Source organism: Podarcis raffonei, chromosome 10 (assembly GCF_027172205.1).
Source record: "Podarcis raffonei isolate rPodRaf1 chromosome 10, rPodRaf1.pri, whole genome shotgun sequence".
Lineage (NCBI taxonomy): Eukaryota > Metazoa > Chordata > Lepidosauria > Squamata > Lacertidae > Podarcis > Podarcis raffonei.
The window spans coordinates 54,579,871-54,604,989 of NC_070611.1; the positions used below are offsets into that span (position 1 = coordinate 54,579,871).

The window sequence follows — 25,119 nt, forward strand, 5'->3', positions numbered from 1 at the left end:
ATTCACTGCCCCATTACCCCAATGTGATTTGGAATGTACAGGTCTCAAAGAGCTACTGCTTGGTTTTTATTTGTCTTGCATGGTTTTAAGATGACGACAGGAGACGTCTTGCTATTTTCCTCTTTTAATGCCAGTAGTAGCATACTCCAAGCGTCTCTGTGCATTGTAGTGCGCACACACATGAGCAACTGCAAGGATCTCCTATGTTCATCTCTGTAACAGACCTCTCGCCTCTCCAGGTTCAGCGGTTGGGTGGTGGCAGTAGTGATAAGAAGAGGCAAGGTCAGTCTGGAAGAATGGTCCATATTTAGAAAGTTTGAGAAACACTGCTCTCAAACCAAATCTGCACACCAACACACACAAAGACAGCTGAGAAAAGCACAGCAAACCAAAATTGTGCTTTTCTGGTTTAGAGTTATCGTAGGTCTGGCACACAAGCTGCTTTATTCTCATTACACTGCCCACATCCACTGGAATTCTCTCTAGCACAACCAGCTGCAGAAGTGAAAAGGAACTGCCCAAGAACTTCCATAGCTTCAGTAGCACTTGTGCAGAGAAGGCATGAAATGTGACCCAGTGACTTCTAACCACTTGCTATTGCTACCTGGATTATATCCCATATTTCAGTTGTTTCTTGGTCTAATTTCTGTTAAGCACCCTGCTGCTCAACAAGATTTAACAATCCAATGAAATGACGCTTGTGTGGTTTGAAGAACAAGGACCACAACAGGGTATGCTTGCTTTCTAATGAACATACCTTCTTTCCGAGAAAGACAGTTCCCTTTCTCTTAGCTTTCCTAAAAACAGAGCTGAGGTATTTATCAATCACTGCTTAAACTCTCTCATCAGACGACCAGCTTCCACTAGAAATGTTTAGTGAAGGAGAGGTTGTCTCCAGCCTCCTATCTTCTGGAACTGGGCAAAAATGCACTAAATGTCAAGGCTTTGGTGGACGTTGAGCTTCTTTCTAGTGGCATCTAAGTTGCCTCTTTAATAAAAAGAAATAAAATTAAAAAAAATAAATCTATGTTATATTAATCAACACAGCAAAGAATTCTGCTAACTGACAGCATTCTGATTCCAACTAGAGGTAACTTTGACCTCCCCCCTTTTTCTGGATAAAAATAAGAATTAGGACCCATTTTGGAAATGAGGATTAAGAGCAAGACAAAAAGAGAAAGCAAAATGCAATCGCCACCATTTTTAAGCCACAAGACATAGGGCAAGAAAAGGAGTGACATAGAAAAAGTTGGGGATAGGCAAACAGTGGGCGAAGATGTCAATGTTGATCCAGCAAGTACCATCTCTTAAAAAAACCTTCCTCGCAGACTGCCATTTAAGACAACTTACTGCATATTAAAACATACACACACTTGCTGAGTTTGCAGATTTAACATGTTTTAAAGTTCTTTTTCAAAAAGTACCAAAGCACAATTTTTGGAATGTGTAATTCTTTCAGAGAGGGGCTGCGGATGGGTTTTCCTTTTTAAAACATATTCAGTTCAACCTGAGAACTCCCGTTTATGAAACATTAGGTACCTGACATTACCTTGCACCTTTTAAAATAGGTACATTTGTTTTTCATAGTCTGCATTAGACTTTTTGGACACCCCCCAAAAAAGGCAACACACAAACATACAGAGTGAAATGATATCAGCAAAAAATGAAAAGAAGCTACGTGTTTTAACACTTCGATGTAATTTTGTAAAAATGTTTGTTGCTGGACTGATGAGAGAGGGGGGGAAAAAGCCTCCCAACCCTTTCTGAAAGTGTACAAAAAGGAAAGATAGGGGAAAGGGTGGCTCTGAACAAGAGATAAAAGCAAATCTGGAAAGAGAAGGTGCAGCATCCCCTTTTCCTTCAAATTAATCCGTTCTCAGACTCCCCCTTCTATGTATCTGCCAATTTGGCCATGTTCCTGTTGTCGTGTTTTTTACCCGAAAGAGCAGGTGCTCCTTCAGCTGAAAAGGATATACTGCATTTATCCCACTGATTGGTAAGCACACCAGGGAAAAAAGACCACACATAACCCTAGGGAAAAAATAAATCAGACCCGAGGATGCTTGTTTGGATTAGCTCTGTCTCGTCAGATGTTCAGCCTTTGATAACTCGTTGTTAGAGGGAGAAAGCCGACCAGCAGACCATCCCAAGCCAATGATGCAGTAGGAGTTCCAATCTCATCATGCCAGAGCACCAGAAAGTCAAAGCACGAGCCCTCCTCTCTCCTGGGAATGATGCCAATGGAACAGGCAGCCACAGGGTGGGGGAAGGGGATCTCCAAATGCACATGGTGTTTAGACTGGAGGTGAACACACAGGCAGCATAGATTCTGGTTCCTAACAAGGGATTTCCCCTTCCTACCCAAAGTTGGATTGGTAATTCCATTCTGCTCTCCTCTAAGCGTACAGATCTCTTTCCTCTAAATTTGCTTTTCCTTTCCTTTCCTTTTTTTTTTTTGGGAGGGGCAGAAGAGAGTCTGGATGTTATAAAAAGAAACCGTAGGAACACAAGACTTTTTTTTAAAAAAAATGAGAGAGTGGATTTGCTGCCAATGTTGCCGTGGCTACTTGAACGCTGCAAATTCGCCTGTAGAGGGAGGACAAGAGCTGAGTTTAAAAAGTTGGGTTTCATTCATCAGCAAGACAGAAATGTTATCCAGCATAAATTTGACACTATATACCGGGTGCAGCAGGTGTTAGGAGAAATGCAATTGTTAATAATTAAATGTACAGAAGGATATCATTGGCAGAGACAGAAGACAAAGTTACTTTCCCCAAATCTCTTAACTATGGGTTTCCAAAAAGCAAACTTGGACCATATGACAGGGTATTAAGAGCCCGAATGCTCTCATGAAGAATATGCAAATGCAAAGTTTTATCATCGTTCACATTTCTAAGATTATCCTCTACATGTTTTACACAATGGCAGCTGCTCTCTTGGGGTCAAAAAAGCAAGGATTTATTGGCATGGCTCTCTGCTCTCCAAACCCCCATACTGATTTAGGAATATCTAGGAAAATAAAAAAAAAGTCCAGTAGCACCTTAGAGACCAACTAAGTTTGTTCTTGGTATAAGCTTTCGTGTGCATGCAAAGAACAAAAGAACAAACTTAGTTGGTCTCTAAGGTGCTACTGGACAATTTTTATAATATATTTCGACTGCGTCAGACCAACACGGCTACCTAACTGATTTAGGAGACAAGAGAATGGATGGAGCTTCCATTTCCTGTCGCATGGTGGAGTTAAAAGAGTTTATCTGAAGAAGCTACACTCTGGAAAACTTTAAAAGGTAGACTTCCTCGAAGCTCTACTTCAGGGCAGCAGGCTAACCAAATACCATACTATTAGCATATATGTACACCCTATTAACGCTACCCAAATGAGAAATTTTGTGCCCTGATGTCAAATGCAGGTACGGCTGGGTTCTACTTTCTCCAGCTTATTACATAGGTCTCTGGTCTCTTTCTTAGCAAGGCCCTGGCCAAACTAACAGCTTCACCATTTGTTGCAGCAGAAAAAGCAAAACCTTGTGCTCTGGGGCTAATTTTAAGAACATTCATGTTCTTTCACCCATTCCAAACTACAGTCTTTGGTTACCACCTTCAGTCCATTTAACACTGATTGCTGGCTAGTCTGTAAATAAGAAATTACACCCCCACCGATCCTCTGGTCTTCCTGATTCAGCTTATCGTTTGGAGTGTTAATTGGTGCCACAGGATTGTGAAGATAAAAATGTGTTAATTTGGAAAGGCAGGGCTCCGCTAGACATTCCATCTAGCCATAGACTAAGAGCATTCGCTCAGAGTCTTCCTCACCCCCAAGCTATACAAAACATAAGTGGGGGAAAATCCTAAGCCCATTTTAAGACTTGTTAGAATTCACAGTCATCGGTATCAGGTTCAAAACATCTGAAAGTTTAAATTTAAGGCGGTGGTGGTGATGATAAATAATCAGGACAGTAGTATCCTGAAATTCTGTGAGCTAGCAGAAAAACAAATGCTTAGAATTATTTAGTTCACTGATTCTCTCAACGGAGAACCTCCACAGAACCACTATGCAGAAGCAACATAACCTAGTAAGGTGCCCATCAAAACTTTCTGCCCTGTCCTGGATGCAAAACCTGCAACTGCTCACAAGGCAGCTTACTGGAGGTATAAAGGCAGCCACTGCTGGGCAATGATCAAGGGCAAGGGACGCCTGCACAAACCAGAAAAAGTCACAAGGAGGAGACAGGCAAGCTGCCACCTTCACATCGTGCAGGCGTGTGAACGATGATGGACTAGCAGGCACAAGCCTTGGCTTCATCAGTTCACACTGGACACTGCAAGTTGCTTCAGATAAGCCATGGGCAATCATAGTGCTGAGGCAGCAGTCCCCACACTTCTGCTACCTACGGGCATTTCAGGAAATTTAAATGGCGACCACTCAACTCAATCAGCTGCATACTAGCTTGTAGGGGAATTTCCCTACTTCCATATGTCTGACAATGAAGAATAGCAAGAACATTCCTTGTCTGAGACATGAACCATGCTGAGCAGTTTACAGTTGATCAGGAATAACAAAGCAAGCAAGATCATTGTCACCTAGACAAAAAAGCTTGACACATACATACGGATGAAGGTTATTATTTAAATACTTGTCACCAGAGGTGAATGTTGCACGAAGCAATCAAGAGCAGGTTTACCTGCTCAAGGTAGATACTCCCAATGTGGAAAAAAGGGTCCTTGACTTCAGGGTCCTTGATTTCCACATTACTTTAGGTAAAGGGACCCCTGACCATTAGGTCCAGTCGCGGACGACTCTGGGGTTGCAGCACTCATCTCTTTATTGGCCGAGGGAGCCGGTGTACAGCTTCCAGGTCACGTGGCCAGCATGACTTAACTGCTTCTGGCGAACCAGAGCAGCGCACGGAAACGCCATTTACCTTCCTGCCGGAGCGGTACCTATTTATCTACTTGCACTCTGACATGCTTTCGAACTGCTAGGTTGGCATCCACATTACCTTACTGGAGATCTAATCAGACAAATTCTATACACAAGCATAAAACGTTTTCTCCACATAAAGGAGAACTGAGTAGAAATATCGACTCATATAAAGCTGAGCATTAGCAGCAAGCCATTGACTTTGTAAGAGAGCCGGTGGCGAAATTTTCTTTTCCCACCTTTAAACAACTTTTAAAGTTTACTACTCTTGCTTTTACAAGGCCATTTCCTCCTATTATGAGCATCACTGCTTTCAAGCATGGCCACACAGACAGAAAGCAATATTCACTTTAAAATAAATGTCCCTTCTAACCTGTTAAAAGTCGAGCAATGCTTATTAACATGCCTGAAGCAGACCGGCGCAAAGGCATGGGTCCAGCACTGATTTTAAACAGCCGAAAAGGGGTGTTAAGCAAGAGCAGTGCCAGAACAGAGGCAGTAAGAAAGGACAAAAACAAACAAACAAACCCAAGAATAAAATGAAACAAAAACACAAAGAGACTTCCAATTCCAAGTAAGCAACAGGTTTCAACGAGCAGGAAGTTCAGAAAAAAGGCACTCCTTGCCAAAGTCTTTTATGTTCTGTTCACCTTTGCTCACTGAAACGAGGGTGGATGCAGCTGGCCTTTTAAATCCAAGTTCATCTTGCCTTACTTTTGCCCACTGTCAGCAACGCTGCCGACTTGAGAAGCTAACATGATTGCTACCACATGACACTGACTGAAGGGACAAAACAGGCAGCTTAAAACGCAAAAATAAAACTCTACCAGCTACCTGTGCAGCAGAGATGGCAAAAGAAGAGAAGGAAATTTGACCTACAATCCAAACATAAATGGAGATGCATTTGTGTGTGTGTGTGTGTGTGTGTGTGTGTGTGAGTGAGTGAGAGAGAGAGAGAGAGTGCTAGCTACTTTCAACGACCTTTTCCCTTTTCTACTGAGCAGCTTTTCATGGTTGGCAATTGCCAGGCCATCCATCGCCAGCAACAGATGCCATGTTGGGAATATATACAAGACTGAGTTTAAAAGGTAAGTTCTTTTTCAGTCAGTACACCTTCCCCAAAAACAAAGCGAACCAGCTCATTGGAATGTGAAACATATGCACACATGAATGGAGGCAGGGGGAGCACACTAAACACACAGACACATGCTTCCAGCTTTTCAGATTACAGAAAACCCACCGTATCCCCCTGCCTGGATGGGTGTTTTTGGAGAAGCGCAAGCATACAGACTAAAATCCTCTGTCTGGAAACCAGCTCGGTTCAAGGAGGGCTCAGATGCACTGCGGTGAATTTTTGGCAACGACCGGGCCAGGAGCTCAATAGAGGCGAGGATCTGAAAACAAAGAGAGAAAAGAGAGAGTGGGTGTTGCAGAGCGAAGACAACAGAGCAGTTCCAAACTGGAACAAATTAATTCTCAACGAATTATAATTCTGTCAATTCTGAGAAGGGCTGTCGCTGTGTAGTAGAATGCCCGCTTTGCATGCAGGTTCCATCCCTTGTGTTTCCAGGTGGGGCTGAGAAAGAATTCTGTCTGGAACCACCGAGAGCTGCTGCCAGGGTTGGCGATATTGGGTTAGATGAAACAATGGTCTGACTTAGTAGAGATTGCGTCCCATGTACCTATGCAATGTTCACTTGGAAACCTAGTAAAAGAGAGAAGAAACTGCCCTTCAGGACTTAAAGCTGCCCCTCCTACAAAGATGGCAGTGCAGCTGCTTGATTTGGCACTCTCTGTTTAAGAGGCAATGCTGGAATTAAAGGTTTTAGAAATGTCTTGCTGCTTTAAGCACTACTAGAAAGCAAAACAGGAACACTGCCATTTAAGCACTGAAATGATGGTGCTGAAGTAAATTCTTAAGAGCACTGATGCTGCAATTGTTCATCATGTTTTGTACCAGCCCCTGTCCAATCTTCTCAGAAAGGTTGACAGCATGGTAGATGGGCTGTGCTCTCTATTGGGATTGTACAATCTCCCTGTTTACTAGTCTTCGGCCAACAGGTTGTGATCCACCTGACTCATGTCCAGATATCATGCGAGTTGTACCAGTAACACCATTAGCCCCACCGTTTTGTTTTCCTTTGAAAAGGGATCGGGGAGAGGAGAGGGGGGAAAGAAGTGCAGCCACAATAGGCTAAAAAAGGTAGAAGTTGGTCCCACAATGCAGATTAGGCTTAACGGCGAGTCCCAGATTGAAAAAGGGCTTTGGACTCTTGTCCTAGCTAACTGCTGGACTAAATGGACCCAGTGGGCCTTTATGCTGAAGCTCTACTGATTTCCTGTCATTGGAAAGAGTTGGGCGTCATTCAGTATTGATGATATGCACAATCGGGACGTCCCCAAACTGTTGTGTGTATTGATAAAATCATCTGAAGTTGCCCTGTGGAATGAAAAATCAAAACCAACAAAGGCGGTGATGGTGAAGTGTTTTGCAGCAGGAAAACGGAACTTGCAGCTATTTCACAGACTATGTTTAAAAGACCCATGGTGCTAATACTTCCATGGAGACAGTCACGTAGACAAAGAGAGGCAGAAACCAGTGCGTCTCTAGCAACAATTCTATTATTCCACATGCAGAGCAGGCTATTATTACCATTATGCGATTCCCAAGGCAGGTACATGCCAAAGGGCAAGCCATTCATTTTCTGCTCTAAAAGAAGATGCATTTCTGATAAGAAACTCATTTAGACTCCCTTAGCGCCAGTCTAAATGAAATATGAATTCTCTCCTCCCCATTTTATTGGAAAGGTAAAGCTACCACGGTGAGGGCTGAGAACGATTTGAGGGTGGATGAAGAAGGACCTTTAATAAAGCAATGTAGTGCTGCCTTTTAAAAATTACTTTTTGCAGCAGGAAAACATGCCACTTGCTACAGCAGTACCAGTGGGTTTTCCATTTATTTTGGCAGGCGGAGCTGTCTGCTTCGGCTGCCACTTCACTTCCCCGAACAAGGACCCTGAACGATGCTTGCAACCTTAGCATCACCCAGCGCCATTGCACTGCTAACATCTTCCAAGCTGTTCAGGACAGAGATGGGGTGACCAGAGCAGAGAAGGCCTCCTTCCATGGTCACCCCTAAGAATGTTTGGAAGCAATTACCCTGTGAGGAAGAACGACAGGATCGTCTGCTATGGGGTTTTTGGAACTGGGACCCATAACTGCTGCAGAAGGAATGATAAGAAGCCAGCAGACTCCAGTTATGCCTACAAGGCCTCACACTGTGAGGTCAACAACTTCTGGCTGCATTGCAGACACTTCTGGGAAGGCCAGGTCACCAGGCCTCAGGGCCCTGCCAAGGCCTGTCTTTGAATGGCGAACAATCTACTTCCATGCAGCTGGTTATTATAGCTATTTGTAACACTAAGTTTGCTTGTTTTCCTCTTTCCTTCCCATCCCTTTTTTCCTTTTGTGTCGTGCCTTGTAAGCCCAAGGGCAGGGACTTTGCTGTCTTTATTGATGTGGTCCCAGAGTGAGGAATAAATATTTTAAACACATAAGGCTTCTGTTAGAACAGCCAGCTCTTCTTTTTTTACAGTGAGAAGAGAAAAGCAGCTGCACTGTATCACAGGAAGCATCCCATCCTGGGCCATGAAACTACCCAAACAATTTCATCCTCCACCCTCTGAAAGCCTAAGAATTGGCCTTGTGCCCTTGGATGCCATGAATTGCACTGGGGAGGTCATTTCGGCATAGTCCTTTCAGCTGGTGCTTGCTGACCCTAGCAAGGCAATTTGTCCAATTTGAATGTAGTCAAATCTTAGGAATATTTCTTACCTGTGGGAAGAGGGGTCGTTCATCCCTTTTCTTTTTCAAGCATTCTGCCATTAGCCTCTTCATTGCTTTGGGACAGTTACTTCGCACTTTGCTGAGATCTGGAGAGAGGTATCCTCGCCCCACCATAAAAATGATCTTTGTTTGCAGCAGGGAGGAAAAGAAGAGTGGGAATGAGGAGGTTCCAGCAAACATCTACTTTCTACATTAAACTGGGCAAGGGGGAAGTGTTAATGTAAAATAATAATAATAATAACCCTGAACTCCAGGCTTGCACAGAGCTTGTGATCTTTCAGTCCATACTATATTTCAAAGATTTTCTAAACCCAAATTTAAAATTCTTTTCACACTGGAGGGTAACAGTAATTTCACAATAAGGTGTGCAACATACTCATCAATGGTAGCTTGGTACCCAGTTATATTCTGATTGGAATGAATTGATATGAATACATACACTCAGATATACATACATATCTGCAATGTGGCATCAGTATTGAATAAATTATGCTGCCTGCTAGACAACCCAAAGGTAGACACTAAATTGACCTATGTCCTGCCCCCTTTCAGGTAAAGAAAGGGTAAAATACTAGACTTGTCACTAAATATCTAAGATAGTGCAACTCAATTTTAATATTTGTTCTGTACAAGCTGTCTGCCAGCCCACTGGATATTGTCAAAACTCAAGAAATAGCCAGTCACCCTGTTCTGCAGGGATAGCCAGGATCCAAATATCTACTTTAGGTATGTCCATGTGGTTGAGCACACCCAGTGGGATTTCTTAATCTTACTTAAAGAGAAGACTATGTGCCACAACACAAGCTGAGTCTGAAAGCCCTCTCAGTTTCAAAAACCATGGAGGTTGTTAGTTGAAAAAAAACAAAAACCCAAAGCCCAAAGACCCTCAGGCCTAAATTATTTGTGTTATTCTTTGAATCTTGACCATAATGTTGCTCACTTGCCAGTTGTTCAGTGTAAAGTGATACATAATTGTGCAGAACCAGATCTCATCAAAAAGGGCAAAAATATCCCAAATATTGAAGTACTCAAGGATGTGGTATGGATCAAAGAAAAACAAATTAGGGACTTGGCATTTCATCCTCTGGGTTTCTTACTAGAGCACTTCACTCATTTTACATGATGCCAAAGTTGCATTTTTTTCTTGCAGTCATCTCCCACCTTATCTCTGAGGAATTCAGGTCAATGTACATGGGTGGGTGGGTGTTATCCCATTGTATCCCCCAAAACCTAGGAGGTTGGCTAGGCTGACAAAGCATGACTAGTCCAAGGTGACATGGCCCATGTCTCTCTGGTCCAAGCCCAATACTATCAAATGCAAAACACTGGCTCTTAAGTGAGGGCCTAGTGGAAGACACCACAAGTCTATGTCCTTAACACTTCCTGCATTTTTCTACTTCCTGATATATGACCTTTTAAAATTAGGGTCTACTAATTTAAACCACTCATTAATTATTTCAGACAATGAAAATGATGAGAATGTGAAAGCACCAAAATTCAAGCTTCCCCAAAGCCATGAATGCCTTACCTGGTCCCTGTTGTTGATGTTAGAATATGGTAACTGCCCAGTCATCAGCTCATAAAGAACAATCCCAAATGCATACACATCTGACTGAAAGCTATATGGGTTTTTATCTTGCATCCTAATTACCTCTGGAGCCTGTGATGTAGAAGAGAAGAAAACTGCTTTATTCTGTTGCATTGAAAAGCTATTTTCTTATGTCTTACGTCACCAACCCTGGAGACTCCATTTCTTGAAAGGGAGACATAAAAGCCTTTAATGGATGTAAGATGTCTATAATAGCCACATATTTAGCCTACTCATTTGGCACTCATTAATACAAATTAATCCATCATTTCCCCAGGTATGCAGGTAATAAACTGCTTTAAGGAGAGTTATTATCACTTTTCAGTGATTATAACAGGGAAATCTACCGGGCTAACATTTTGTATGAACACAGAGTTGACTGCAAAATAGAGCCTCCTATTGGATAAAATACGGCAAGGGACCTGTGCACTGGGATTTCACCTCCAGAAAGAGGAGAAAGGACAGCTCCCTTGCAATACCATACAAAAAGCAGAGGGTTCCATGTGCAGCGGAGTGCAGTCCTCTATTACGGTGCCTTATAAATGTTGCTATCCCTATCCTAGAGGCACAGGAGATGGTGTTAACTATCGGGTGGATCAAAAATAATAATCAGAGAATACCCCCTTTATTTACCATCCATAGAATTGATCCAGACAACTGTTCAAACTGATGGGACCCGCTCCATCGTGATTTCACTGTTGCTAGACCAAAGTCACCTATTTTTACTGTGAGGTCTTCATGAAGAAATATATCTGAACAGAGGATGTAAAGAAAAAAAGGGGGGAAAGAGGCAATCCTAATTTCCCATCAGAGTACATATTGTGCCCATTCAACTACTACAAAAGCCCAGATCATCATCCTGCGTTATTATCTAGTCGCTACTTATATATTCTAAGCTGAAATTTGAACAGTGCTCCTATTGTCTAATAGTAAGAACAATAAGCAAACTAAGGAAGAGTCTCTATAACTGGGTTGACTGTATGGGGTCTTCAAAATCTGAAAAGGCTAGTGGGAGTTTCCGGCATGTCAAATGTTGGTTTGAGAGGAAGCCAGCACAGTGCTTCCATGGTGTCACATAATAAGATACATCACTTGTGTGCATGATACTTTTTCAATCAACACTTGATTTGTTTTTGGCTTGATGTCATCATGCAACGAAGAACAAATCACCCTGATTTAGCAAAGGAGAACCATGTGCATATTGCCTGCTGGACTAGTAATTACAAGGATAAACTAAAATATGAATCAGAATGCAGATACGGATTTATTCACACTTTGCATTTTCAGCAAGATACGAATTTGGATGTACATCCTCACTTCTGCTCCACTGCTGCTAGTTAGGCATAAACCCTTCAAAAAGCCTTGAGTGGGACAACTACCTTGCCCACAGATCATCAGCTGATTTCACCAAACCATACTTTTTCCTCTCATGTTTTCAGAACAGATACTCACTTTAGGGATGTGGGAAGGGGAGGAAGAACAATAAAGGTCAGGTCTCTTAGAAAAAGGATACTATTACTCTTGAGGTCTCTGTGGATGATTGACTTGGCATGCAAGTAACTGGAAAGCAAGAAAATATTAGATAGAAAGTTGACTATATATTTCTGCTTATCAAGAGCCTGCGTGAAGCTGAATGATCTCAAAGATGACACAAACATATGGCTAAAGGTAGTCTCTAAGTTGTACAGTGTCTAAGCCATTTGTTTATTTACTGCATCTGTCTCTCATTCTTCCTTCAAGGAGTCAGCTTGCTATGTCAGCTTGCACCTATCACTGGCTCCCAGTACGTTTCTGAACACAATTCAAAGTGCTGGTGTTGACCTTTAAAGCCCTAAACGGCCTCGGCCCAGTATACCTGAAGGAGCGTCTCCACCCCCATCGTTCTGCCAGGACGCTGAGGTCCAGCGCCGAGGGCCTTCTGGCGGTTCCCTCATTGCGAGAAGCAAAGCTACAGGGAACCAGGCAGAGGGCCTTCTCGGTAGTGGCGCCCGCCCTGTGGAACGCCCTCCCATCAGATGTCAAAGCGATAAACAACTACCTGACATTCAGAAGACATCTTAAGGCAGCCCTGTTCAGGGAAGTTTTTAATGTGTGATATTTTAGTGTATTTTTGGTTTCTATGGAAGCTGCCCAGAGTGGCTGGAGAAACCCAGCCAGATGGGCAGGGTACAAATAATAAATAATAATAATAATAATAATAATAATAATAATAATAATAATCAGCACCTGCAACGCCACAGCTTTTTAAGACAACTGAATTGCAAACCTACACACCATGCACAAATCTGCAGCTCTTTCTGCCCACTCCCCTTTGGGAAGAACAGCCTGGAGCTTAGACTTTGCCAGGGCCCAAACATCTGCTAATCTCTCTAATACACTGGTTGCCAATCAAGGGTTTGGGGACTGCTGGGGGTCCACGGAACGCACCCAGGGGGTCCGTGGCCCCATCCCTTGCGTCCCCCCCCAACTAAATATTTGTCATTTTTGCATGATAATAATCTGTTTCCAGTAGACCTAAAATCCTTTGTTCAAAAAATTGCTTTGCTGAGGTAACTATCGTAGAGTTATCAAAATTTTCAGAAGTAGGGGGTCTGTGGCTTGGCTTTTGAAAAACAGGGGGTCCTCAGTAGTTAGCTAATTGGAAACCACTGCTCTAATATATTGTAAATTTCATTTTAATAGTGGGTTTTCAGTGCAATCTGTTTTTGGGTGCCAATCCCGGCTTAAAAGCAGGTAAAAATACAAAAACGAATTACTTGGCAGTAAGTTGCCTGGAAAGTAATGCAATTCAAACCAAGTAGACAAGCTTAGGATTGGGCAGCCGGAAGATATCAGCTATAAGACAGCTTCATATTTATTAGCCTAAGTGACATTTATGGTTCCATCATATTCCACCCCTCTAGTATCATGAGGCACTGCTTCCAATTTCTTCACACCCACTTGAAATGTTTTAGGAGAAAGGGGAAGATGAGAAATCATTCTCCTTTATATCAGAACACAGTAGAGCAACACAAATCACACACTCATTGTTCCTGTTACTGGGAAGACTGTTAAAACATGCTGGTATTACATGAATGCCAATCTGCAGCAAGGCTTGACTTGGGGAAGAGGGTATATCACAGCAGGCCATATGCATGCTGGAGGAAGCCTGAAGACAATGCAGCTCAGTTGCTTGTTTCTATGCAGATATGCCAGGAAGCAGCACTAGAAAAAAATGTGAGCTTCCCTTCTAAGCCCTTCCAGCTTAGCCCTTCTGTGTTATCAGGAATGGGAATTAAAATACTAAACCTATTCATTTTCCCCCCTCGCGGAAAAGCAGTGCTTTGGGTATTAACTCATTTAGCACCATACGTTAAAAACAAATAAAGTTATATTTAAAATGTCTTGGTAAGAGCTTCTCTCCTGTGATAGTCACCCAAATACAGCTACTGATCAGTCTTTACAGCTGTTAGTGTTTTATGACAAGACACCGGATGGCTTGGTGTCAGCCCTTGTAAAACATCATGCTCTGATGTTAGCTGGAGGAAAAATGTAAGAGATTTTATTCTAGCTGTCTTCAGTAAAAAGTAAAAATGATGAAAATCTTTAAACAATGTGCTAAGTTTGAACAAAGGACTAGTAAGGAAAAAACTGCTTGCCATGGGGGGGGGGGGGAATGCCCACTTAGAAATAGTATTGGAGTTGTATAAAACACTTCAAAGTGAGACCTCAATTTTAAGCAAACACTCTACATAATATTGGAGAGCTTTTAAACACTACCAAACAATAATCACTGTCAAGTCATATTAAAAAGAAGGGACTTCATGTCAATTTCCAAGTGTCTATGCCACCAGACAAAGTATCTGGAAGAATTTACGAGAATGCATCCCCACTGATTCTATGACGCTGCCAAATTAACCTCATGTGTTAGGGATGTGGAACCTGCGACTCTCCAGATGCTGATAGTTACAACTCCCATCATCACTGACCATTCTGGCTGAGGCTGATGGGAGCTGTAGTCCAACAACGTCTGGAGGGCCACAGGTTGTCTATCCCTGCCACATGCACTGGCAAGATCAGTGTGTGGAGAACTCTCTTTTCCCTCCTTCTCTCCTAATGAGTATATGATACTATACTTACTCCATTCCTTGTGCTGTCTGCCGTGCAATATCTATCAGCTTGATCATCTCAAATTTGGTCTCAATGATGTGTAGATGGTGGTAAAGACTGGAGCCTTCACACCACTGCGTAACTATAGCCAACTGCGGCTTTGTTGAATAACCCATGAAAAGCAATATATTCACGTGTCTTGTTTTCCTGTGGAAAGAAAGGAGTGCTTAAAATCACTGAAAACACTTTTGATGGATTGAAGGGCTCGAACAATGAATGCCCTGATATATGATGAATCTTGTTGGCTCAACCAAAGTCCATCTAGTGCAGATTCCATATGGACATCATGGCTGAAATTGTCAAATCCCCTTTAAAGCCATCTAAAGCTAGGGACCACTGCCACATCCTGTAGCAGCTATTTCCTTAAATGTATTATATATTCTGCAGGCCACCCAGAGTGGCTGGAGAAACCCAGCCAGATGGGCAGGGTATAAATAATAAAATTGTTGTTGTTGCTGTTTTGCATTATGGGTTGCATTCAACAGTGGTTAAGCCTTAGTGCCCTGCAGATGTTGTTACACTCCAACTCCCATCTGCCCTCAGCTGTACAGCTAAATGACCAAGGGTGATGGCCATCCTCTTTAGAGGACCTCAGCTTACCTATCCCTGCCACTACATACTCAGGTTGGGGTACACAACTGTTACCTACCCACCTACTGCAGCCCTCTGCCCAATATCCTGTTCTGATATGAAAGGTCTTCTAAACCTTGAGAACAGGTTTTCAGGGAGCAAGGGAGATGCTCCACCCTGACTTGGGCAAGCAGAAGTGCTTTCCGCAAAGGCAAAGGCAAAACTGGATACAACCCCATATGAAATAATTGCTGTCTGTACAGATTCTCCTGCCAATCAATTTAATTGAATGACCTGAAGTCTGAAAGATGGAGTAAAACTTCTATCTACTGTGACAGACACTTTGAAGAATTAGCACAGACTGTGCCTAGAAGGCTCACAGTTGGCATTTGACAAGACACTGGGAACCTGCAATGTTACAGGGGATTCTTGCCTCACAACAGGAATGCTTCGGCTCAGAGTTCCAGTTAGCCACAACCTCTTCTGGGACCCATCGTGTCACCTTTTCTCTCCCTGCCCTGGGATTTGCTGCTGTTCTTTTCTACTGACACCTAGCATTCTTCGGGCTTCTGAGCAGACTCAGTTCTCATCCGGATTTTTTTTTTGTTTTTTTGGGGGGGGGGGGAGTGCCCCTATAGATTTTTTAAAAAAAATATTTTTGTACTCAGGCTTCTCCCAAGCACGTCGATACCTCCCTCTTGTTTCTCAATGATTCCATTTTGGGTATGTAGCTCTTGGCATTCAGCACATGAATTTACTATGAGAGGGAGCGATGGGGGAAAGGTCATCAAGCAGAGCAGAGCCAGGGAAAACAAGGATCCATGAAGGCTGAGAAGGAAGTGCAGGAAAGATTTGCTTTCTCTCTCGTGGTAACATGGATTGACAATGCAGAAGCATCCAGTATTCCCTCACTGTGTGGGCATGAAGACATGTTTATAAGGGATAACACAGGACCAGAAAATATCAGGAAAACACAAACTGCTTTCAGCAGAAGGACTGGGAGGAGCACAGTGTTCTGAACAAATGGCTCAAGCTCACTGGCTTCTCAAGGGAAGTCAAGCCATCAAAATGCAACTAACACAACCTTACCTGAGCACTCCTACTTCATTTTTAAAGGCTTGTAACTGCTGAGGGGTGGGGGCTGTAACATTCAACATTTTCACTGCGACATCACCTGAAAAAGCAATTTTAAAGAATATCAGCTGTATAATACAGCTGCTCAACTTTTCTTTTTAAAAAGCAGAATACAAAACTCAGATATTGTTATGTGGTGTTCTAGGTGCAAAATGTGGCTTTTCTTCCTTTTGATTACTATTGTCATGCCGTATCACAAACTGCTTTTGGATGCCTGAGCCCTCCTTTTTGAAAGAGATCTGCTATGCAGCGTAGAACACCGCTGTTCAAAAAAACCGCAAGACTAAAGCTCCACTGGGTGCATAGAAACGGCTGCACAGGATTTGGACCCCAACTACTGCGTTTTCCTTCAAAAAACACTCTTCTCACTCTAGCACACAAACTTGGGAGAGCTTTTACAGAGACAACAAAGAATAAGAGGCCTCAAAGGCATTAACAAAACTGAGATCGGCTTAATCTGCTAAGGTTTTGGTGTCACAAGCTTTAAAATAGGGAAAAAATCAACTCTTAAATAAAAAATGGTTTGGTGCAGGAATTACATACCATGCCACTTTCCCTTATAGACTGTTCCAAATGACCCAGACCCTATCCTTTGTCCAACTGTGATCTGGCCATCTGGTATTTCCCAATCATCACTTGAGTCTCGCCGACCAAGAGTTTTCTGCAAGAAAAGCAACCTTAGTAATACATCCATATGTTTTCCTAACGCAGAAAGCCTTACAACTACACTGGTGTTTCGTATTTTGTTTTTGCTAACCATAAGTAGTTACAACCCATAGTTTGCAGCCATAGTGCATAATGCTACACTAAGTTTACCTCTGCAAATGAAGGGGAGGGGGAATTGGCACATAGGAGGAGGGGGAAGAATAAGTGCCCAAGTGTTTGGGGCACTCTTGATTTTCTAACCACAGTTAGAAGTTTGGGCAGCACAACATCTACACTGAGTCTCTAACGTGGTAAAGCCTGGTTGCCAATTCAATAAACCAACTTTGGACTTACCATTCTGCTCCGGTCTTCTGAAGAGGAGGAAGACTTCCTCTCTCGCTGAGGCCCCGGGGATTTCTGCAACGCTTTCACATTGGTGAGGGACCCGGGTAAGGATGCAGGTGGCGTGGCAGACAAACCCGTGGTTGAGCCTGTATTTGAGATTAAAAGTCAAAAGTACTTCTGGATTTCTAAAGACATAAACATTCCCTGCTAGGCTTGTTTCACACAATAGTTAAGTGCAGAAACTGCAGTTAAGATGCAATATTTCCAAACATAAAAGGCATTTAAAAGTAAGAGGTAAGACTTACGAAACAAGTGCACTTAACATACATTTTCAGGTTGCAGTCCTAGCACACTAAATTCAGTTTTAAAAAATCTGCTGATTTCTGTGGGATTGTGCCTTTAATTCACAAAAGAGGAAAGATCAAGCTTGTTCAACAGCAATCACTGCAAACTGCCCAGTTGCAATTAGTTGCTTAATTATTGGACCAGCTCACATGTTACATTAAGCCATAGTTTAAAACAGACTTTGGTGCGCTACGAGTGAGCAACATGCTGCTCAATGCTCACAAGTTCCCCCAGAGCACCTCCCCTGCTCCTGCCACTCCAAAGATGAAACAATCCAAAGTCTGACCGGTTATCTTGTCCGAACGCTGATTTGTGACTGGTTTTCTGCAAGCAAACCACAAGTCGTAAGTGAAGAGCAAGACTCAATTACAGCTTGTGGTTTGTCTGGAGGACCTTGAGCCCAGGTTTTGACAACTGGACAAGCCAGACTTTGGCTTATTTGGTCCATGGAGCAGAATCAGGAGTGGGAAAGGAGCATCATGGGAACTTTTGAGCAATGTGGACCTGCGTGTTGCTCATTCATATCAAACTACGGATTTAAACTAATGTGAAAGGGGGACTGGGCCTCTAAAATGAGTGCAAAAGGAGTTAAAAGGCTTAAAGATTTAAAGCCCACCTTAATCAAACAACCTGAAGCACATTTTAGATTTTTCTGGGCTGCACGCATCCTTTCTTTAAGCAGGCAAAATGCAAAGTGAAACCGTGTTTGTGCACTTGGTTTGCCTGTTTTTAAAAGAAACTTCAGACTATTTTATATTTTGTTTAATTCTGCTGGCTTTCCTGACTTGCTACCACTAACCCTGTAACAGCCTTCCCCAAACTGACGCCCTCCAGGTGGTTTCGGCTGTGCTGATGAAAGTTGTGATCCCAAGCACTTGGAGGACACTGGATTAGCAAAGGCTGCCCTAGGAAAATCTGACTACAGTTGGGCATGAAACCAACTTGGACTCAATGGAAAGAATATTAAAAGGGGAGGCCAAGATCCAGAGAACTGAAAAGTGAGTTCCGTGAACCTAACGGTGTCTATGAAATGCTTCCCCTCCTCAATTGTTAGGCTTCCCCCACCCCACACGCTACATAGCAAACAGCTCTTGAAGCTGAAGGGAGATATTCATGTAAAGAGATGAACACAAGAGCCACAAATAGGCCTAAATCTACAAAGCTTTATAATGCCACCTGAAAGGGAACTAATTCAAGTGGCTGAAGTATATCTTATAACTGGGCAAAAGATGTTACCGGCCTGGACACAAAAGCAAGGAAGCCACACACAGATGGATTTTGTGCTCCTCTATGAGGCTTCAGGGATTCGGAGCCCTGCAATAACACAGTGTGGGGGGTCATGGTTTGTTCTGCTGCTGGGCTTGTGAAGGAGCTGTCACAAAAGTGGTATACAAGCAGAAGATGCCTTCTGCTCCACTATCTCATTTACCTTAAGCAGCACACCACTCTAAAAGCATTAAATAGGAGTATTACAGAGCACTACTAGTTGGCACTACAAGAATAAAAATGCAGTTTGGATATTGGAATATCAGAAGCTCAGATTTGGAGGAGTATAATCCACAACAGTACTATTTAAGTTTACAACTGTTTTCTTTTCCTAACAGAAAAATTCTGAGTGCAATCCTACACCAATTTACTTTAGAAGTAGGTCTAAAGTGTTCAAAGGGGCTTAGTCCTCACAAGTGCATTTACGATGGCTGCCTTAGCAGACTAAAGGCTTCTCATATTTCCTGCATCCTGTAATGGGTTGGGGGACCTTACACACAATTTTTCTCATTGAGGGCTCTCATTGTGCTGATGGTTTCAGCTATAACGAATGCCTGGCTTTTCCCTGGTCTTCTATCCAATTTACTCTCTCCCACTGTCCATGACGCTTCCTTACAGATGTTCCACCTCTGGCTCAGACTGAATAATGCAGCCCAGATTTCTGAATTGAGGCCCTTAACTCCTCTTCTCTGCAGCATCTTTTGGTTTGTCCTCAGTCTACACATAACAGTGGTTACTTCTGCCTTTTCTGCCTTTGTAGTATCCACCCTTTCCACTCCTATGATGCCGTTCACATGCCGCAGTAATGCTGCCTGTTGACTCACAATTTGCTCCTCCCCTGGTATGATTGTAATGAAAAAGCCATGAAGCCTGGGCTGTCATTTCTCCCAAACCCAGGATCGTGGTTGTTTCTCTTGAACAAACCAGTGTCGCAAACCCAAGGTTTGTTTTTGGCTTCATGTTCATAGTTTGTGAGAGTTAAGTAAAGCATAATAATCCTGATTTGGACATAATACTAAACTAAGTTTTATGCCTTGCTGGTCCTGCTTGTGCCAGGGTAAGAGTGATTGGGCAGGATGCACTAGATTGCTATTCTTTCACAGGGAGTCATTAACCGGGATTTACCTAGCAGGCCCAGTATCTATTGGGATTTGAAAATTTGAAGAAAAAGCTCTCTGTGGGGAAATGAACGTGTAAAATTACCATTGGAAATTGCTATTTTTTTTAACAAACTGCTAACTTGGTCTGAAGTGTCATCTTGACACTTTCCAGGAGTGTTGGACTTAATTTAAAAAGACACAGAACTATACAATGCTAATCCTACAGCAGGAGGGGACTGCTCTTATTCACTTTTTAGAAGTGATATTATCTCTATGGTCATAATTAAAACCTAAAACTTTTGAAAAAGCTGCACTAATTATCACAAAACATAAAACTGGTTAAACTATATCTGGTTAAACTATTATGAAAGCTACGAGTGAGATCCAATGTGGGTCATACTCACAAGTAAACTAAATGAAATCAATCGACTCCCATAACAAGTTCATCAATTTCAACAGTCTTACTTTGAGTGTGACTTAGTTGGAGATCAATCTATACATTTTGGAAATTATTTAGCAAATGGGGTGAACTGCCTATTGCTTCAAGATGGAAGCATTCAGATTTGTGTATCACTGTTTTTGTATGCGTTTTATGGCTGTGCACTGCCACATCAGAATCATGCTTCAGTTTAACATCTGGGCCACAATCTAGTAGAGAGAGAAAAATATCACTAAGCATGCCCAGTTCTGTGCTAGATTGCAGCCCTGATGCTTTTGCTTAGCAAAATTTGTTTAGAGGCAGCCAAATATCTACAGACTTAAGTCAAAATGGAACTTGCTTGTGCTTTAGTACACAAACCGAACCTGATTTCAACTGATGTCTGCAGAGTTCTGTAATATATTCCATTAGTATCCAGATTAGTCACAGCCCAAACATATCATCAGTGAGATAAATTATACTAGAAGGTAATTAATTATATACTGAAGTGAGTTGTCAGCAGAATTGTTAGTACTTTGCAACAGTTCTCTGAAAGACAATATTAATTGAGGAGTTCTATCTCAAGCATTAAGTTGAAACTGACAGTCAAGGAAATTAGGAATATCAGTCTCCTCCAAAATCCTGCAAAGCCTTAACATCAGACAGACAACAGAATGGTTCTGCTGGAACCCCAGCTAGGGTTGTCAACTTTTCTACCAACCTTCGCTCTTGTGACTTTAAAAGCAGGCTGATCTGTTGCCAAGAAAAGGCTTAACCTGTTAATTTTGGCAGATGCAACCTATTGTTAAAGGTACAGGAGTAGGCTAGGCTGTTTTCTTTGGGGTGGGTGAAGTCAGTTGGCAGCCTTTAATAGAGGAATCTCTTGGAGTGCAAAATAGTTTGTACAGATGTTAAGCGTTTGCAGGACCTCTCCTATCCTCATTTCCATGGCAACTAGAGACCCTTGCAACAAGCAACACTTTTTGAAAGGCAGCATGGAAAAAACATCGTCTCGACAATGCTCTATATCCAACGCAGAGTAATTTGTGAGTTTAATAAGGGTGAGTGAAAATGGGTGAAAAAGCACATTCAAAGCATTCCAGCCAGGCCAAGCCAAAAAAACACAAACAAACCCAAAAAACAAAAACAAAAAAGGCAGTGTTTTGATAAACTCACACACTTACATACACACGCTGTGAGGGTGAGGCACAAACAGCATCTGTGGTTTTTATTTAGTTTGATTTGGGTGAAAACGAGAAAGAAGAGCCCAACTACCTCTGAACACTGGGCCAGGCTCAAAATCAAACACTATCTCACTGGGGACAGAATGGAGGAGGGGACTGGGAGTCCGGGATTGGTATTTCCGAAGGCAGCGCATCAGCTGGTTCATAGGGGCTGTTAGAGAGAAAGAGACGGGCAGGCAGAGACAGGAAGACAGACACACAGAAGAAATGAAAGTCATGGGACATAACTAAGGTGCTTTGACTCCTAGGCATAGGTTTATGACTTTGCAGGGGAGAACCCCATATGTCTACTTTTTTTGTTTTTTGTTTTAAAAAACACACACAAAAAAACAAAAACAAAACCCTGAACAGCATACTTTCAAATGGCAGGGAATTGCTACATATTCTCAGATGCCCAGCAGAGAGCTTATTGACCAGAGTTTTAAAATGACATCATAGTACACAACATTTAAGTGTTGGGACAAAATGGGCAAAACTGTTCAAAAGCCACAGCTACCTGGACATACACAATAGTCAAAACGGGCAATGTAATTAAACTGGTGGGGTTTGCGGTTTTAATTCACACCTCTGAACTCAAAATTGCAAAGTAGTAGCCAGCTTGTCAGATGGAACCAACAGAAGAAGAAGGAGGAAATCCTGGCTGAAACAAGGTTTGTCTTGAACGCTGAAGTCGTAAATTGCAAATGGGATAAAAAGAAAGGGAGGTGTGGGGGGGTGGGACATAAAAGAAGCTATGGAAAGCGAAAAGGCCGGCTGATTAGGGACACATGCTCTCCTGCATTATATGGCAAAGCCCATACTGCGCACTCAAATGATGACGAGCCAAGTCAAAGCCTTAATGTGAAGCCTGGCAGCCAGTTAGCAAATGGAGCTCTAACCCAAACAGGTTTTGCAGCAGCAGCAGCAGCAGCTGCCATAAGCACGTTTGTTACAAGGTGGGGAAAGGATATAAACACACAGCGCTGGCTTTTACTCTCAAGAGTTGGACCCATTCATGAGAAGTCAATTCAAGGCTGCTTTACTTCTTTACTGCATGGGAGCATCTTAGCCACCATACCTGTTGTCCTGGATGCACCCAGACTGAGGAGGAGCAGCTAGATGTTTAGTTCTGTATTGGCACACCAGCTCCTATGGTGCACCGGATATACACACCACTCCCTTTTAACTAGCTGCCTAGGCAAGCTCCCTCCGCGGCCCAGTTGAGAGTGGCAGTGTGGCCCTGCCGCCCCTGCTTTCTTCCAACAGCCCCTCCTTAACGGCAGCTTTGTCACTTCAAGCCCCTCCTTGAGCATGGAGACAGCAGAGGGGATTCTGAAGGCACAACTTTCTCTGGGGCTGTTGCGGGCTCTTCAGACTCCCAAGACCTCCTGCAGAACTTCCTCTGCCTCCTATTCCCCTGTCCCCGTCTCTTCCCCCTCCCCTGGTTGCTGCCACACGTGGCCCAGAACCCCAGAAATCGCTGGCCGCTTACCCTGCATCTTCCTCCTCTGCCCAGTCCCTCAGTCTCCTGCCCATCCCTGACATCCATCTTAAATTGGTATAAATATGCCATCGGGAACAAAATCAATCAATCTATAGGCCAAAGCATACCTTGCTCTCAGACAAGGCACATGTGTCACGGCAGAAGGCTTCCTCAACTCTGCCTCTCACAACATAGAAGGGAATGCTTCCTTTAGGCTGTATTTGTAAGGATTGGTTTCAAAAAAATTATATATTGGAAACATTAAAGCCAGGTGCCCTGTTTATTGGGAGCTTGTTTTAAAAATATCTCAAAATATGTGTACATCTGATCTATTCTACTACCAAGAAAGTTATGCATATGCTAAGGACTGTTGCATTCTCAACAGTCACACAGATCAAGCCTTCGTGGTTCTGAATACCATGGGGATTTTTCTAGGATGCTCCCATGTTGTAAAATTAGAGAGGAACAGTGCTCAGTATTCTGCTCACAAATTGTGCTGGCTGACAGGCCCCTAGAGAGTCCTTGTTGTGTAGGTGTTCTGGTTGTATATCAAGATAGATGGGTGGCACGTTTGGCCTTTTTAAGATAAAAGGAAGGTAAAGAAGGATAACTTTACTGAAGGTCAGTTACCTCCTACTATTACCATCTGATAACCCACTTTAGAAAAAAACACAAAAAACACTGGCTACCACTTTGCATGATGTTCTCCCCTCCTCTTCGCCCACAATGGGAGTGAACCACTAAAACTTTTCATCAAACAAACTCAAAGGTCATGGGACAAGCAAGCGCAGCTAAATTTCACTGTTCTGTTTACATTTCTCTCTGTGTCTGTATTTTGCAAAAGAAGGTGGAACAAAGGGGAGGGGGCAAAGCAATGCATTTTTTATGCAAGAGAACAAAATCACTTACCTCCCTCTCCTCGAAACCCTTGATCTCTAATCAACTCCTACAAATCAAAAACAAAGCTGTATGCATCTTATTAATGCATTACTTCAATTGCTTGTCATAATTACGGTGATAGAACACAAATATAAGAAATGTCAACTGACAACAGTTGCATAGATAAAGAAGATGTTTCCTCCTGTCCACAAAATGGTCACTTGCCTGCCAATACCTGCCCACGCACAGGGCCATTTGAACTTTGCTGGGTATGGCAAGCTAAATGTATTAGCAAATAGGGTCAAGAAGCAGCTGGGAGAATGACGCCAGAGTCATGTTCTGCTCTAAGAGATAGTCTTAAAATATTGTTCTAAAAGAGCAAGGGAAAATGAAGACCATTGATTGACACTACAAGGAGAACGATGATCATCAACTAGCAGTGTTAAATAGGCAAGCCGTTAAGTTTATGGACCCACTTCCACTACGAACAAATAGCAAGCTTCTGAGTTAATACAGATTCGTCAAGCAAAATAGAAGTGGCAACTAATTCTGTTTTGGGATGTCTTAGGAGAATAGCATGAGGTAATACCAATGGATTGCAGGCGCCTGTATGCTCAGGGCTATATTCAAGGGCCTGTGGATGTGATGGCCCTTCCTCTCCTCCCACTACCCCCCAAAGCAGATTTTGAGGATGTGCAAGGGGCTGCAGTTAGAAGGAGTGGAAAGGGAAGTCCATTGTGAAACTAGATCACCATGGTTGGCTGTCATCCACAGTAATTTTTAGCTGCTGTGGACCGCACACACAAGATCTCACTACCTACCTTGGACTTTGCATTAGACAAATTTAAATAATTAGGGACAAAATGTTCCAGTCAAAAATTTGTTCAGGCCATGAACATGCACACAGCATGTATTAGAACACATTAGAACACATTCACCTGTTCCATTTAGTAACAACCACCAAGCTGTAATCAAAGGGTGTGAAATAGAAGGAAATCACATAGTGTGAAATCACATCGCAATTGTTTATTTTTACCCAGCCATGGCAGCCAAGCTGGGAAAGGATTATTTTTTTCTGTATTTATCCCTCCCCACTCTGAAGGCTCTGGGTGGGTAACAAACAATAGCGTCTCACCCATTTATGTAGTCATGGACACAGTCTGCCAGACTATGACAGGTTTGGCTGTCACTTAAATAGAATATGTGA

General features: G+C 42.7%; 1 protein-coding gene across 3 annotated transcripts in view; it reads right to left on the reverse strand.

Annotated features, from left to right (window-relative positions):
• Positions 1–436: 436 nt before the first annotated feature.
• Positions 437–25,119, reverse strand: part of BRAF (B-Raf proto-oncogene, serine/threonine kinase) — a 53,334-nt gene continuing 28,651 nt past the window's right edge. Inside the window, exons 9-20 of one of the 3 annotated variants that reach the window (XM_053407166.1) lie at positions 23,943–23,979; positions 21,603–21,722; positions 17,208–17,344; positions 16,752–16,869; positions 16,164–16,248; positions 14,475–14,651; positions 11,869–11,915; positions 10,989–11,107; positions 10,296–10,427; positions 8,756–8,890; positions 6,162–6,315; positions 2,422–2,586 (exon numbers count right to left, since the gene is read on the reverse strand). In XM_053407166.1, the coding sequence (XP_053263141.1) occupies positions 2,564–2,586; positions 6,162–6,315; positions 8,756–8,890; positions 10,296–10,427; positions 10,989–11,107; positions 11,869–11,915; positions 14,475–14,651; positions 16,164–16,248; positions 16,752–16,869; positions 17,208–17,344; positions 21,603–21,722; positions 23,943–23,979 (1,284 nt within the window). In that variant the 3' untranslated portion in view covers positions 2,422–2,563. Of the gene's footprint in view, positions 2,587–6,161; positions 6,316–8,755; positions 8,891–10,295; positions 10,428–10,988; positions 11,108–11,868; positions 11,916–14,474; positions 14,652–16,163; positions 16,249–16,751; positions 16,870–17,207; positions 17,345–21,602; positions 21,723–23,942; positions 23,980–25,119 lie in introns of all 3 variants that reach the window. The other 2 variants (XM_053407167.1, XM_053407168.1) reach the window with 2 other exon arrangements.